The 14,453-nt window shown below is 62.5% G+C and overlaps 1 protein-coding gene across 4 annotated transcripts; it reads right to left on the minus strand.

The window, feature by feature from the left end:
• Positions 1-795: 795 nt before the first annotated feature.
• Positions 796-13,439, minus strand: ILVBL (ilvB acetolactate synthase like). 4 transcript variants are annotated; one of them, XM_058861789.1, is made up of 16 exons: positions 13,264-13,439; positions 10,310-10,463; positions 9,060-9,261; positions 8,640-8,767; positions 7,819-7,957; positions 6,882-6,993; positions 6,308-6,407; positions 4,804-4,901; positions 4,164-4,300; positions 3,958-4,092; positions 3,095-3,209; positions 2,623-2,792; positions 2,267-2,337; positions 1,926-1,997; positions 1,688-1,793; positions 796-1,173 (listed from the first exon to the last, which is right to left on the minus strand). In XM_058861789.1, exons 1-16 carry the CDS (start codon positions 13,383-13,385, stop codon positions 968-970), a joined length of 2,067 nt encoding a protein of 688 aa, XP_058717772.1. In that variant the 5' UTR covers positions 13,386-13,439; the 3' UTR covers positions 796-967. The 4 variants fall into 4 exon arrangements, with proteins under 4 accessions (XP_058717772.1, XP_058717774.1, XP_058717775.1 ...); XM_058861791.1 differs by lacking the exon at positions 13,264-13,439 and adding an exon at positions 12,150-12,265 and having other exon boundaries at positions 797-1,173; XM_058861792.1 differs by having other exon boundaries at positions 799-1,173; positions 10,310-10,504; positions 13,264-13,330.
• Positions 13,440-14,453: the final 1,014 nt, after the last annotated feature.

Raw genomic sequence — 14,453 nt, forward strand, 5'->3', positions numbered from 1 at the left:
CCCCCCACAAATGTCAAAACTCCCGCAAAAAATCCTCAAAATCCCCCCCCAAAATCCCCTGGGAATGCGAAGCCCCCGTCCCCAGGGCCACCAATGTCCCCTCAGTGTCACCTCTGGGGGGGAGGGGGTGACAAAAGTGTCCCTTGTCCTCCCCCCCCTTTGTCACTGTCCCCAAATTGTCACCGGCAATAAAGGACACGGCTCTTTATTCCCACGGTGCCCAAAGTGTCCCCAAGGGGGGGTGACAGTCCCACAGTGTCCCCAAGGGGGGGGGGTGACAGTCCCACGGTGTCCCCAAGGGGGGGTGACAGTCCCACAGTGTCCCCAAGGGGGGGTGACAGTCCCACGGTGTCCCCAAGGGGGGGTGACAGTCCCACAGTGTCCCCAAGGGGGGGTGACAGTCCCACAGTGTCCCCAAGGGAGGGGTGACAGTCCCACAGTGTCCCCAGGGGGGGGTGACAGTCCCACAGTGTCCCCAAGGGAGGGGTGACAGTCCCACGGTGTCCCCAAGGGGGGTGACAGTCCCACAGTGTCCCCAAGGGAGGGGTGACAGTCCCACAGTGTCCCCAAGGGGGGGGGGTGACAGTCCCACAGTGTCCCCAGGGGGGGGTGACAGTCCCACAGTGTCCCCAAGGGGGGGTGACAGTCCCACAGTGTCCCCAAGGGGGGGGGGTGACAGTCCCACAGTGTCCCCAAGGGAGGGGTGACAGTCCCACAGTGTCCCCAAGGGGGGTGACAGTCCCACAGTGTCCCCAAGGGAGGGGTGACAGTCCCAAAGTGTCCCCAAGGGGGGGTGACAGTCCCACAGTGTCACCTGGCGTTGGGGACAATGCCCGAAGTGTCCCCAAGGAGGGGGTGACAGACCCTGAAGTGGCCAGAATGTCACCTGAGAAGGTGACAATCCCCAAAATGGCCCCTGCCACCCTTTGGGGCCACTCTGGTGACACTTGGGGACACTTGGGGACACTCAGACCGAGATGGAGCCCTCGCGGAAGTCGCTCCGGCCCAGGAGGGCGTTGACAAGGACGGGGTGGCCTCGGTGACACTCGGCCTGCGCCGCCTTCAGCACGGCCACCAGCCTGTCCCCAACGTCCCCAGGGTCCCCTCCGGTGTCCCCAGCGCTGTCCAGGACGAAGCCTCGGCCCCCCAGCGCCGCCGCCACCGCGTGGTAATCTGGGGACACAGGGGTGGCATTGTCACCGGGGGGTGGCACAGGGACAGGGGGTGGCACAGGGACAGGGGGTGGCACAGGGACAGGGGGTGGCATTGTCACCAGGGGTGGCATTGTCACCGGGGGGTGGCACAGGGACAGGGGGTGGCACAGGGACAGGGGGTGGCATTGTCACCGGGGGGTGGCCTGAGCTGCTGTCCCCTGTCCCCTCAGTGTCCCCTCAGTGTCCTCCCACGTGCCCAGTGTTCCCCAGTCACTGGGCAGTGCTCAGCAGTCTGTGGTCACTCAGTGGTCACTCAGTGGTCACTCAGGGTCACTCAGTGGTCCGTGGTCACTCACTGGTCACTCAGGGGTCACTCAGTGGTCACTCATTGGTCACTCAGGGGTCACTCAGGGGTCACTCAGGGGTCAGTGGTCACTCAGTGATCAGTGGTCACTCAGTGATCAGTGGTCAGTTGTCACTCAGTGGTCAGCAGTCAGTGGTCAGCAGTCACTCAGTGGTCAGTGGTCACTCACCGCTGTAGCTCAGGCCGCAGCCCACGGCGCTGCCCAGCATTGGGAGCTGCTCGCGGCTGATCTGGGTCCAGCCGGCGTCGTTCCCAACCAGGGCGATGACCGGGACCTGCGGGGACAGGGACAGTGGGACAGGGACAGGGGACACCCCCGGGGACAGGTGACATCCCCAGGGCCTCGCTGAGGGCGGGGAGAGGAGAGGTGACACCCCCAGGACGGTGACAGTGACAGTGACAGTGACCTTGTGGCGCACGAAGGTGTCGAACTCCATCAGGCTGAAGCCCAGCGAGCCGTCCCCGTACAGGACCCACACCTGGGGACCGTCCCCAGACGTCACCCGTGGCACTGGAGGGTGGCCCTGGGGACCCTCCGGCCCCCCAGTGTCCCCTCACATCCCCCGTGTCCCCCCCAGTGTCCCCATGTCCCCCCCCGGTGTCCCCATGTCCCCCCCGGTGTCCCCATGTTCCCCCCGGTGTCCCCGTGTCCCCCCCCGCTGTCCCCGTGTCCCCCCCGGTGTCCCCCCCGGTGTCCCCATGTTCCCCCCCGGTGTCCCCGTGTCCCCCCCCGGTGTCCCCGTGTCACCTCAGCCTCGGGCCGGCAGAGTTTGGCCCCGAGCGCGAATCCTCCGCCCACGCCCAGGGTGCCGAAGGGACCTGCGGGGACAGTGGGGACAGTGGGGACATCACATCACTGCCACCACTCAGGGGACAGTGGGGACATCACATCACTGCCACTGGGGACAGCGGGGACATCACATCACTGCCACTGGGGACAATGGGGACATCACTGCCACCACACCACCGGCTGTGTCCCCGCGTGTCCCCACAGCCCCACCGGGTCCGGCCGTGTCCCCGAGCTGTCCCCGAGGTGTCCCCGAGGTGTCCCCGAGCTGTCCCCGAGGTGTCCCCGAGCTGTCCCCTGTCCGGGGGTGGCCGTACCGGGGTCCAGCCAGGCCAGTGGCCGGCGGGGCCGGACGATGTAGGCGGCGGTGGCCACGAAGTCGCCTCCGTCGGCCACCAAGAGGCTCTCGGGGGGCAACACCTGGTCCAGGGCCTGCAGCAGCGCCAGCGGGTTCAGGTGACACGGGGGGGGCACCGTGGCCTTGTCCCTGCGGGAAACGGGGAATGAGGGGGGGTCTGACCCCAAAAATCCCGGGAAAAGGGGAATGAGGGGGGTCTGACCCCAAAAATCCCGGGAAACGGGGAATGAGGGGGGGTCTGACCCCAAAAATCCCGGGAAACGGGGAATGAGGAGGGTCTGACCCCAAAAATCCCGGGAAAAGGGGAATGAGGAGGGTCTGACCTCCAAACCCCCCCCGGGACCGGTTGGGAAGGGGAGCCCCAAAATCGGGAATGGCATCGTCCCCCCAAATTCTCCTCCCTGTCCCCGTCCCCGTCCCTGTCCCCTCACCGGTTCCGCTGCTCCTTCTCCCTCTCGGCCTCCCGGAGCCGCTCCAGCCACTCCCGGGGGCAGGAGAAGCCCTGGAGGCTCCGGGCCAGCGCCACCACGAAGGACGCGGGGTCACCTGCGGGACCCCAAAGTGTCACCAGGGACCGGCCCGGCTGGGGACGGCCCCAAACCGGCCCCGTTCAGCCCCAAAATGGCTCAAATCAGCCCCAAATGGCTCAAATCAGCCCCAAATTGGCTAAAATCGGCCCCAAATTGGCTAAAATCGGCCCCAAAATGGCTCCGTTCGGCCCCAAAATGGCTCAAATCGGCCCCAAAATGGCTCATTCTGACCCAAACCCGCTTCATTTGTGTCCCCAAGGTCCCGGTTCGAGTCCCCACGGTCCCGGTTCGTGTCCCCAGGGTCCCGGTTCCTGTCCCCACGGTCCCGGTTCGAGTCCCCACGGTCCCGGTTCGTGTCCCCAGAGCCCCGGTCCGTGTCCCCACGGTCCCGGTTCGAGTCCCCAGGGTCCCGGTTCCTGTCCCCACGGTCCCGGTTCGTGTCCCCAAGCTCCCGGTTCGTGTCCCCACGGTCCCGGTTCGTGTCCCCAGAGCCCCGGTTCGTGTCCCCAAGGTCCCGGTTCGTGTCCCCAAGGTCCCGGTTCGTGTCCCCAGAGCCCCGGTTCGTGTCCCCACGGTCCCGGTTCGTGTCCCCACGGTCCCGGTTCGTGTCCCCAAGGTCCCGGTTCGTGTCCCCACGGTCCCGGTTCGTGTCCCCACGGTCCCGGTTCGTGTCCCCAAGGTCCCGGTTCCTGTCCCCACGGTCCCGGTTCGTGTCCCCAGGGTCCCGGTTCGTGTCCCCACGGTCCCGGTTCGTGTCCCCTCACCGTGCACCGCCAGCCGCGGTTTCCAGAACACGTCCGCGTTCCGCAGCAGCTGCGCCCGGTCCCGGTTCGCGGCCACCACGGCGGTGCCGCGGCCGAAGAGGCGCCCGTAGGAGAGGCGGAAATCGCAGACGGTGCCTGGGGGGCAGAGCCGGGGCTCAGGGGTGTCCCGGGCTGTCCCCCCGGTGTCCCCGGTGTCCCCCCGGTACCTGCCAGCAGCACCAGGTCGGCGTCGCGGAGCGCGTCGCGGCGGTTCTGCCGCAGGAGCAGGGGACACTCGGGGGGCAGCAGCCCCCGCGCCGCCCCCCCCAGGTAACAGGGGACACCGAGGGACAGCAGCGCCGAGCTGGGGACAGGGGGGGCAGGTCAGGGGCTGGGGGGGGCCAAAGCGCCTCGGTTCGGCCCAAAAACGGCTCGGTTCGGCCCAAAAACGGCTCGGTTCGGGCCCAAACCCGGTTCAATCCCGGCTCCAAACCCGGCTCGGTTCGGGCCCAAACCCGGCTCAATCCCGGCTCCAAACCCGGCTCGGTCCCGGTCCCGAACTGCCTCGGTTTGGCCCCTAAATTGGCTCAATTCGGTCCCAGAAATTGCTCATTTAAGACCTCACTCCCTCCCAGCGCCCGCCCAGTGCCCCCAGTCCCCTCCCAGTTCCCCCCCGTCCTCCCCAGTGCCCTCCCAGTCCCTCCCAGTTCCCCCCCAGTCCCTCCCAGTTCCCCCCAGTCCCTCCCAGTCCCCTCCCAGTGCCCCCCAGTCCCCTCCCAGTCCCTCCCAGTCCATCCCAATCCCCTCCCAATCCCCTCCCAGTCCCCTCCCAGTGTCCCCAGTGTCCCCAGTCCCCCCAGTTCCCACCGCAGCTCCTCGGCCGGAGTCGGGGGCAGCAGGGCCTGGCTGCCCACGAGCACCAGGGGCCGGACAGCCCGGCTGAGCAGCTCGGAGCAGCGCTGCACCTGGGAGCGACCCCAAAAGGGCTGGGATTAACCCCAAAACCGGCACGGACAGCCCCAGAAACAGCACTGACCCCAAAAGGGCTGGGATTAACCCCAAAACCGGCACGGACAGCCCCAAAACCGGCACGGACCCCAAAAGGGCTGGGATTAACCCCAAAACCGGCACGGACAGCCCCAAAACCGGCACGGACCCCAAAAGGGCCGGGATTAACCCCAAAACCGGCACGGACAGCCCCAAAACCGGCACGGACCCCAAAAGGGCTGGGATTAACCCCAAAACCGGCACGGACAGCCCCAGAAACAGCACTGACCCCAAAAGGACCGGGATTAACCCCAAAACCGGCACGGACAGCCCCAAAAACACCGCTGACCCCAAAAGGGCCGGGATTAACCCCAAAACCGGCACGGACAGCCCCAGAAACACCACTGACCCCAAAAGGACCGGGATTAACCCCAAAACCGGCACGGACAGCCCCAAAACCGGCACGGACCCCAAAAGGGCCGGGATTAACCCCAAAAACACCACTGACCCCAAAAGGGCTGGGATTAACCCCAAAACCGGCACGGACAGCCCCAGAAACAGCACTGACCCCAAAAGGACCGGGATTAACCCCAAAACCGGCACGGACAGCCCCAAAAACACCGCTGACCCCAAAAGGGCCGGGATTAACCCCAAAACCGGCACGGACAGCCCCAGAAACAGCACTGACCCCAAAAGGACCGGGATTAACCCCAAAACCGGCACGGACAGCCCCAGAAACAGCACTGACCCCAAAAGGGCTGGGATTAACCCCAAAACCAGCCCCAGACAGCCCCAAAAACAGCACTGACCCCAAAAGGACCGGGATTAACCCCAAAACCGGCACGGACCCGAAAAGGGCTGTGATTAACCCCAAAACCGGCACGGACAGCCCCAAAACCAGCACTGACCCCAAAAGGGCCGGGATTAACCCCAAAACCAGCCCCAGACAGCCCCAAAAACACCACTGACCCCAAAAGGGCCGGGATTAACCCCAAAACCGGCACGGACAGCCCCAAAACCGGCACGGACCCCAAAAGGGCTGGGATTAACCCCAAACCCCCTAATCCATCCCAAAAATCCCTCAACCCATGCCAAAAACCCCATCCCCAACCCTAAAACCCCCAAAACAACCCCCAAGAAAAGCAAAAAATCAACCCCAAAAAAGACCCCAAAACCCCATAAAATCCCAATAAAAAGAAACAAAACTCAACCCAAAAAAAACCCCCCAAAATCCACCCCAAACCCCTTCAATCCACCCCAAACCCCTTCAACCCACCCCAAACCCCTTCAACCCACCCCAAACCCTTTCAGTGCACCCCAAACCCTTTCAGCGCACCCCAAACCCCACAGATTTTGGGTTTTCTCCCCATTTTGGGGTCCCCACCTGTTCTGGGGTGGCTCTGGGGATGCGCAGGGGCAGCGGGGTCAGGTCCCGCGGCTCCCAGGCCCCGGCGAAGAGATTCTGCAGGTAATTCCCCAGGTACCTGCGGGGTGTGGGGGGTTTTTATGGGATTTGGGGGTTTTTCGGGTTTTTTTAAATTTTTTTGGTGGAGTTTTTATGGGGTTTCAGGGATTTTTGGGGTTTTTTGTTTGTTTTTTGTCGTTTTGTGGAGGTTTTGTGGGGTGAGGTTTTAGGATTTTTTTTGTTGTTTGGGTTTTTTTTGTTTAATGATCTGATTTTTTTTTTTTAGGGAGTTTTTTGGAGGGTTGGGATTTTTAGAGGGGATTTTTTGGGGTTTTGGGATTTTTTGGCGGGGTTTATGGGTTTTGGGGGGTTGGTTTTTGGTGATTTTTTGTTTTTCATTATTTGGGGGGGGGAGTTTTTTGTTTTTTGAGGTTTTGGGGAGGTTTTTTTTTATTTTTTGGGTTTTTTTGTGGGTTTTTTGTTGGTTTTTGGATTTTTTTGGGGGGGGGTATTTTTGGGGTATTTTTGGGGTGTTTTGGGGGTGTTTTCTCACCACCGGATGAGTTTCCCCCGCAGCCCCCGTGGGGTTTTGGAGCCCCCGAGCTCCTTCTGGACCACGTGGAAGGGGTAGAGGACATCGATGGGCAGCTCCACGAACACGGGGCCTGTGGGGCACCCCAAAAACCCCAAATCCACGCGGATCACCCCAAAACCCCTTCAAGGGGGTTTGAGACCCCAATTCCCACAGCAGGACCCCCCCCAAAAAAAACCCCAAAAACCTCTGGGAACCGACCCCAAACTCCTCAAACAGCCCCAAAATTGTCCCCGTGTCCCCAAACCCAAAATTCCATCCCCAGACACCCCAAAAAAACCCAAATCTGTGGGGATCGCCCCAAAATCCCCCTGGGATCCCGAATTCCCTGTCCCACGGCTGATTTGGGGACCCCTCCTCCCCAAAAATCCTCTCCACGGGAATTTTGGGAATTCCTCCCCTCCCGAATTTCCAGCAGAGCAATTCTGGGATTCCTCCCCCCCCCCCCCCCCCGGCCCCAAACTCCTCACGGGGGCGGATTTTGGGATTCCCTCCCTCCCAAATTCCACATCCCATCTGGGGACCCCCAATCCCAGGGGAGTTTTGGGATTTCTCCTTCCCCAAACAAATCCCGGGGAGATTTCGGGGGGGGGGGGTGATTTTGGAGGAATTTTGAGAGAATTTTGGGGGGATTTTGGGGGGGATTTGGGGGGAATTTTGAGAGAATTTTGGGAGGGATTTTGGGGGGGATTTTGGGGGAATTTTGAGAGAATTTTGGGAGGGATTTTGAGGGAATTTTGGGAGGGATTTTGAGGGGATTTTGGGAGGGATTTGGGGGGGAATTTTGAGAGAATTTTGGGGGGGATTTTGGGGGGGATTTTGGGGGAATTTGGGGGGGGATTTTGAGGGGATTTTGGGAGGGATTTTGGGGGATTTTGGGGCGTCCCCGTGTCCCCACCGGGTGTCCCCTCCATGGCGGTGGCGATGGCCCGGCGCAGGGTGGGGACGATGTCGCGCACGGTCCGGACGGAGAGCGCGGATTTACAGAGAGTCCGGAAGAGCGGAACCTGCGGGATGTCCTGGAGCGCGCCCCGGCCCTGGAACCGGGAACGGGAACCGGGAATTCGGGAATGGAACCGGGAATGGCACCGGGAATGTGGGAACGGGAACCGGGAATTCGGGAATGGAACCGGGAATGGGAACCGGGAATGCGGGAATGGAACCGGGAATGGCACCGGGAATGTGGGAACGGGAACCGGGAACGGGAACCGGGAATGCGGGAATGGAACCGGGAATGTGGGAATTGGAACCGGGAATTCGGGAATGGCACCGGGAACCCGGGAACGGGAACCGGGAATTCGGGAATTCGGGAATGGGAACCGGGAATGTGGGAATGGGAACCGGGAATGTGGGAATTGGAACCGGGAATGTGAGAACGGGAAGCGGGAATTCGGAAATGGCACCGGGAATGCGGGAATGGGAACGGGAATGTGGGAATGAGCCCCTGGGATTCTGGGAACGGCCCCTGGGAATCCGGGATCGGCACCGAGAGTACCGGGAATGGCACCGGGAACTCGGGAATGGGAACCGGGAATGGGGGAACGGGAACCGGGAATTCGGGAATGGCACCGGGAGTTACGGGGGCTCGGGAATGGCACCGGGGATTCGGGAATGGGCACCGGGAATGGCACCGGGAGTTACGGGGGCTCGGGAATGGCACCGGGGATTCGGAAATCCCGGGAATGCGCTGGGGGAGGGCGTTTCTCGGGATGTCCCCACCTTCTGCAGGGAGGCGGCGGCGCCGCCCAGGAGCAGCAGCGGGGACTCGGCCATCTGCGCGTTCTTGACGGCTGTCACCGCGTTGGTGACACCGGGACCCGCCGTGACGGCCGCGACACCGATACGGCCTGCGGGGACAGCGGGGGGTGGCACCAGGGGGGCACCAGGGTGACATCAAGGTGACACCAGGGTGGCACCAGGGATGGATCTGATCCAGGAGGGGACAAACGGGGACAACCCCCCCCCCCCCCCCTTCCAAGTTCTTGCCACCTCTCAGGTCACCCAAGGGGGGACACCCCAAAACCCCCCGTGGAGCCACCCCCCCGTGCCACCTGCCCCCCCTCGGGACAGCTGGGGACAGCTGGGGACAAACGGGGACAGCTGGGGACAGTTGGGGACAGCTGGGGACAGCTCTCTGACCCGAGAGCCGTGACACGGCGTCGGCGGCGAAGACGGCGGTGGCCTCGTGGCGCGTGTCCACCACGCGGAGCCCGATCTTCTCGCAGGCCACCAGCACGGGCGAGATGTGGCCACCGGGCAGCGTGAACAGGAACCGCACCCCGTGGGCTCGCAGCACCTCGGCCACCAGCTCCCCGCCGTGACGGGGACTCGCCGTGTCCACCTGCGGGGACACGGGATGGTGGCACCTGTGCACAGCGTCCTCTGTGCCACCTGGGTCACCTGGGTCACCTGTGCCACCTGTACTCAGTGTCCTCTGTGCCACCTGTGTCACCTGGGTCACCTGTGCCCAGCGTCCTCTGTGTCACCTGTGTCACCTGTGCACAGCGTCCTCTGTGTCACCTGTGTCACCTGTGCCACCTATGTCACCTGTACTCAGCGTCCTCTGTGTCACCTGGGTCACCTGGGTGACCTGTGTCATCTGTGCCCAGTGTCCTCAGTGTCACCTGTGTCACCTGTGTCACCTGTACTCAGCGTCCTCTGTGTCACCTGCGTCACCTGGGTGACCTGTGTCACCTGTGCACAGCGTCCTCAGTGTCCTCTGTGTCACCTGTGTCACCTGTGCACAGCGTCCTCTGGGCCACCTGTGTCACCTGGGTGACCTGTGCCACCTGTGTCACCTGTGCACAGTGTCCTCTGTGCCACCTGTGTCACCTGGGTGACCTGTGCCACCTGTGTCACCTGTGCACAGTGTCCTCTGTGCCACCTGTGTCACCTGTGCCACCTATGTCACCTGTGCACAGCGTCCTCTGTGCCACCTGTGTCACCTGGGTGACCTGTGCCACCTGTACTCAGTGTCCTCTGTGTCCTCTGTGTCACCTGGGTGACTTGTGTCATCTGTGCCCAGTGTCCTCTGTGTCCTCTGTGTCCTCTGTGTCACCTGTACTCAGTGTCCTCTGTGTCCTCAGTGTCCTCCATCCCACCTGTGTCACCTGTGTCACCTGTCCCCAGTGTCCTCTGTGTCACCTGTGCCACCTGTGTCACCAACCCTCCCATCCCCAGTGTCCTCCAATGTCCCCCGCTGTCCCCCCACCCCAACATCCCCCCCGTGTCCCCCCCGTGTCCCCCCCGTGTCCCCCCCGCTGTCCCCACTGTCCCCCCCGTGTCCCCCTCGTGTCCCCCCCGTGTCCCCCTCGTGTCCCCCCCGTGTCCCCCCCGTGTCCCCCCCGTGTCCCCCCGTGTCCCCCCCGCTGTCCCCACTGTCCCCAGACCTTGTGGCACAGCCGGTAGAGGAGCCCGAGGCGCTGGGCCACCGTCAGCAGGGCCAGGGCCACCAGCCCGGCACAGGCACAGCCCAGCGCGGCCACCAAATCCATGGGACGGGCTGCAGAGCCACGGGGCCACCGTGGGGACACCTGGGGACACCTGGGGACATCGGGAGACCATTGGGGACATCCTGGGGACACCTGGGGACACCCTGGGGACATCAGGAACCCATTGGGGACACCTGGGGACACCTGGGGACACCCTGGGGACATCAGGAACCCATTGGGGACATCCTGGGGACACCTGGGGACACCTGGGGACACCTGGGGACATCGGGAGACCATTGGGGACATCCTGGGGACACCTGGGGACACCCTGGGGACATCGGGAACCCATTGGGGACACTGGGAATGGCCTGGGGACACCCTGGGACCACCGTGGGAAGCCCTGGGGACACCAGAAGTGACAACAAATGACACGGGGGGACATCAGTGGGGACTCTGGATTAATTAAAGCCGGTTTAACCAATCCCAGTTTAACCAGTCCCAGTTTAACCAGTCCCAGTTTAACCAGTCCCAGTTTATCCAATCCCACTTTAACCAGTCCCACTTTAACCAGTCCCAGTTTAACCAGTCCCGGTTTATCCAGTCCCAGTTTAACCAGTCCCAGTTTAACCAATCCCAGTTTATCCAATCCCACTTTAACCAGTCCCAGTTTATCCAATCCCAGTTTAACCAATCCCAGTTTATCCAATCCCAGTTTAACCAGTCCCAGTTTAACCAGTCCCAGTTTAACCAATCCCAGTTTAACCAGTCCCAGTTTAACCAGTCCCAGTTTAACCAGTCCCGGTTTATCCAATCCCAGTTTAACCAATCCCAGTTTAACCAGTCCCGGTTTAACCAGTCCCAGTTTATCCAATCCCAGTTTAACCAGTCCCAGTTTAACCAGTCCCAGTTTATCCAGTCCCAGTTTAACCAATCCCAGTTTAACCAGTCCCAGTTTATCCAATCCCAGTTTAACCAGTCCCAGTTTATCCAATCCCAGTTTAACCAATCCCAGTTTAACCAGTCCCAGTTTAACCAGTCCCGGTTTAACCAGTCCCAGTTTATCCAATCCCAGTTTATCCAATCCCAGTTTAACCAGTCCCAGTTTAACCAGTCCCAGTTTAACCAATCCCAGTTTAACCAGTCCCAGTTTATCCAGTCCCAGTTTAACCAGTCCCAGTTTAACCAGTCCCAGTTTAACCAGTCCCAGTTTATCCAATCCCAGTTTAACCAATCCCGGTTTAACCAGTCCCGGTTTAACCAGTCCCAGTTTAACCAGTCCCAGTTTAACCAATCCCAGTTTAACCAATCCCAGTTTAACCAGTCCCAGTTTAACCAGTCCCAGTTTAACCAGTCCCAGTTTATCCAATCCCAGTTTAACCAGTCCCAGTTTAACCAGTCCCAGTTTAACCAGTCCCAGTTTAACCAGTCCCGGTTTAACCAGTCCCAGTTTAACCAATCCCAGTTTAACCAGTCCCGGTTTAACCAGTCCCGGTTTAACCAGTCCCGGTTTATCCAGTCCCAGTTTAACCAGTCCCAGTTTAACCAGTCCCAGTTTATCCAATCCCAGTTTAACCAGTCCCAGTTTAACCAGTCCCAGTTTAACCAGTCCCAGTTTATCCAATCCCAGTTTATCCAATCCCAGTTTAACCAGTCCCAGTTTAACCAATCCCAGTTTAACCAGTCCCAGTTTAACCAGTCCCAGTTTAACCAGGTTCCCACCTCATCTGCATAACCATCCGCCCGATTTGCATAATTAGCCCCTCATTTGCATATCCATACAAACTCCTCAGGTAATTACCCCTCATTAAGAAGTTTCGCGCCTCCCTCCAACATTCCTGGAATTCCCAAATTCCCTTTTCCTGCCCCAAAACCCGGCGGGAAAAACGCGGCCGGAAGGGCCCGAATTGGGGCAAAAATCCCCAATTTTGGGACGGGGGGGACAGCGAGGGGACAGCGAGGGGACAGCGGGGGGGACACTGAGGGGACAATGAGGGGACAGCGGGGGGACAGCGGGGGGACAGCGAGGGGACAGCGAGGGGACAATGAGGGGACAGCGAGGGGACAGCGGGGGGGACAATGGGGGGACAGCGGGGGGACAGCGAGGGGACAGCGGGGGGGACAGCGAGGGGACAATGAGGGGACAGCGAGGGGACAATGGGGGGACAGCGAGGGGACAATGGGGGGACAGGAGGGGACAATGGGGACAAACGAGCTCGGTCCTGCCGGCTCTGGGTCTTTGTCACCCCAGGTGTCCCCAGGTGTCCCCCCAGTGCCCAGGACCCTCCCCAGGTGTCCCCAGGTGTCCCCTGACCCCTCCCGTGTCCCCACAACGCCCGGGCCCCCCTCGGTGTCCCCTCAGTGTCCCCAGAGCCCCCTGTCCCTCCCCTGTCCCCTCGGTGTCCCCTCGGTGTCCCCTCAGTGTCCCCAGAGCCCCCTGTCCCTCCCCTGTCCCCCCCTGTCCCCTCCCCTGTCCCCTGTCCCCTGACCTGTCCCCCCCTGTCCCCTCCCCTGTCCCCTCACCTGTCCCCTCCTGTCCCCCCTGTCCCCTCCCCTGTCCCCTCCCCTGTCCCCCCTGTCCCCTCTGTCCCCTCCTGTCCCCTCACCTGTCCCTTGTCCCCTCCCCTGTCCCCTCACCTGTCCCCTCCTGTCCCCTCAGTGTCCCCTGTCCCCCCCTGTCCCCTCCTGTCCCCTCACCTGTCCCCTCTGTCCCCTCCTGTCCCCTCACCTGTCCCCTCTGTCCCCCCTGTCCCCTCACCTGTCCCCTGTCCCCTCACCTGTCCCCTCACCTGTCCCCTGTCCCCTCACCTGTCCCCTGTCCCCTCCTGTCCCCTCCCCTGTCCCTCCTGTCCCCTCACCTGTCCCTTGTCCCCTCACCTGTCCCCTGTCCCCTCACCTGTCCCTTGTCCCCTCACCTGCCGTTCCCGGAAGCGCCGCTCGCGCCGTGGCCCCGCCCACACCCGAAGGCCCCGCCCACACCGCGGGAGTCACGTGACTCCCAACTGCCCGCAGCGCCGGGTCGGCGCGGTGACGTCATGCGCGCGCGCGGCGCTGATTGGCGGACTGCAGAAAGGGGCGCGGCCAAGCGTGAGGGGCGGGGAGAAATGGGCGGGGCCTGGTGGGGAGACACCACCCCCAAATTTGGGGGGGGCGATCAGGGGGGTCTCGGCTGGGGGAGGGCGGAAATTTTAAATTAAAAAATTAAATTTAAAAGTTTTGGAATTCGTTTGCTTAAACCGGGTCCCGTGGGGGTCCCATTTCGGGGAGGGGTCTCTGCCCAAGGGGGTCCCGGGTGTCCCCCGCCCCCCTCTCCCCCCCCCCAGTGTCGCCTGTCCCGGCGAGGGGGGGACAAAAATCCCGTCCCCGCCCGGCGCAGGAAACTCCGGCGGCGAAATCCCCGCGGGGGGGACACCTGGGCACACCTGGGGACACTTGGGGACACTTGGGGACACCTGGGGACACCTGGGGACACCTGGGGACACCTGGGAACACCTGGGGACACCTGGGGACACTTGGGGACACCTGGGGACACCTGGGGACACTTGGGGACACCTGGGGACACTTGGGCACACCTGGGGACACCTGGGGACACCTGGGGACACTTGGGGACACCTGGGGACACCTGGGGACACTTGGGGACACCTGGGGACACCTGGGGACACTTGGGGACACCTGGGGACACTTGGGGACACTTGGGGACACTTGGGGACACCTGGGGACACTTGGGGACACACCTGGGGACAGCTGGGGACAGCTGGGGACACTTGGGGACACCTGGGGACACCTGGGGACACCTGGGGACACTTGGGGACACTTGGGGACACTTGGGGACACTTGGGGACACACCTGGGGACACTTGGGGACACTTGGGGACACTTCCCATCCGCCGTGACGTCACCGCCGGGTGAGTCCCCGAACCCCCCCCGCCGGTGTCCCCCCGCCCACGGTGTCGCCGCTTCCTCGCGGCTCTGTCCCCGCCCGGTGCCACTTTGTCCCCTCCCGGTGCCACTTTGTCCCCGCCCGGTGCCACCGGCCCCGCCCCAGATCGTTTTGTCCCTCCCCGGTGTCGCCAGGGTCCCCTCCGGGTCCCGTTAAAAGCCAGCCT

The sequence above is a fragment of the Poecile atricapillus genome, chromosome 39 (genome assembly GCF_030490865.1).
Source record: "Poecile atricapillus isolate bPoeAtr1 chromosome 39, bPoeAtr1.hap1, whole genome shotgun sequence".
Lineage (NCBI taxonomy): Eukaryota > Metazoa > Chordata > Aves > Passeriformes > Paridae > Poecile > Poecile atricapillus.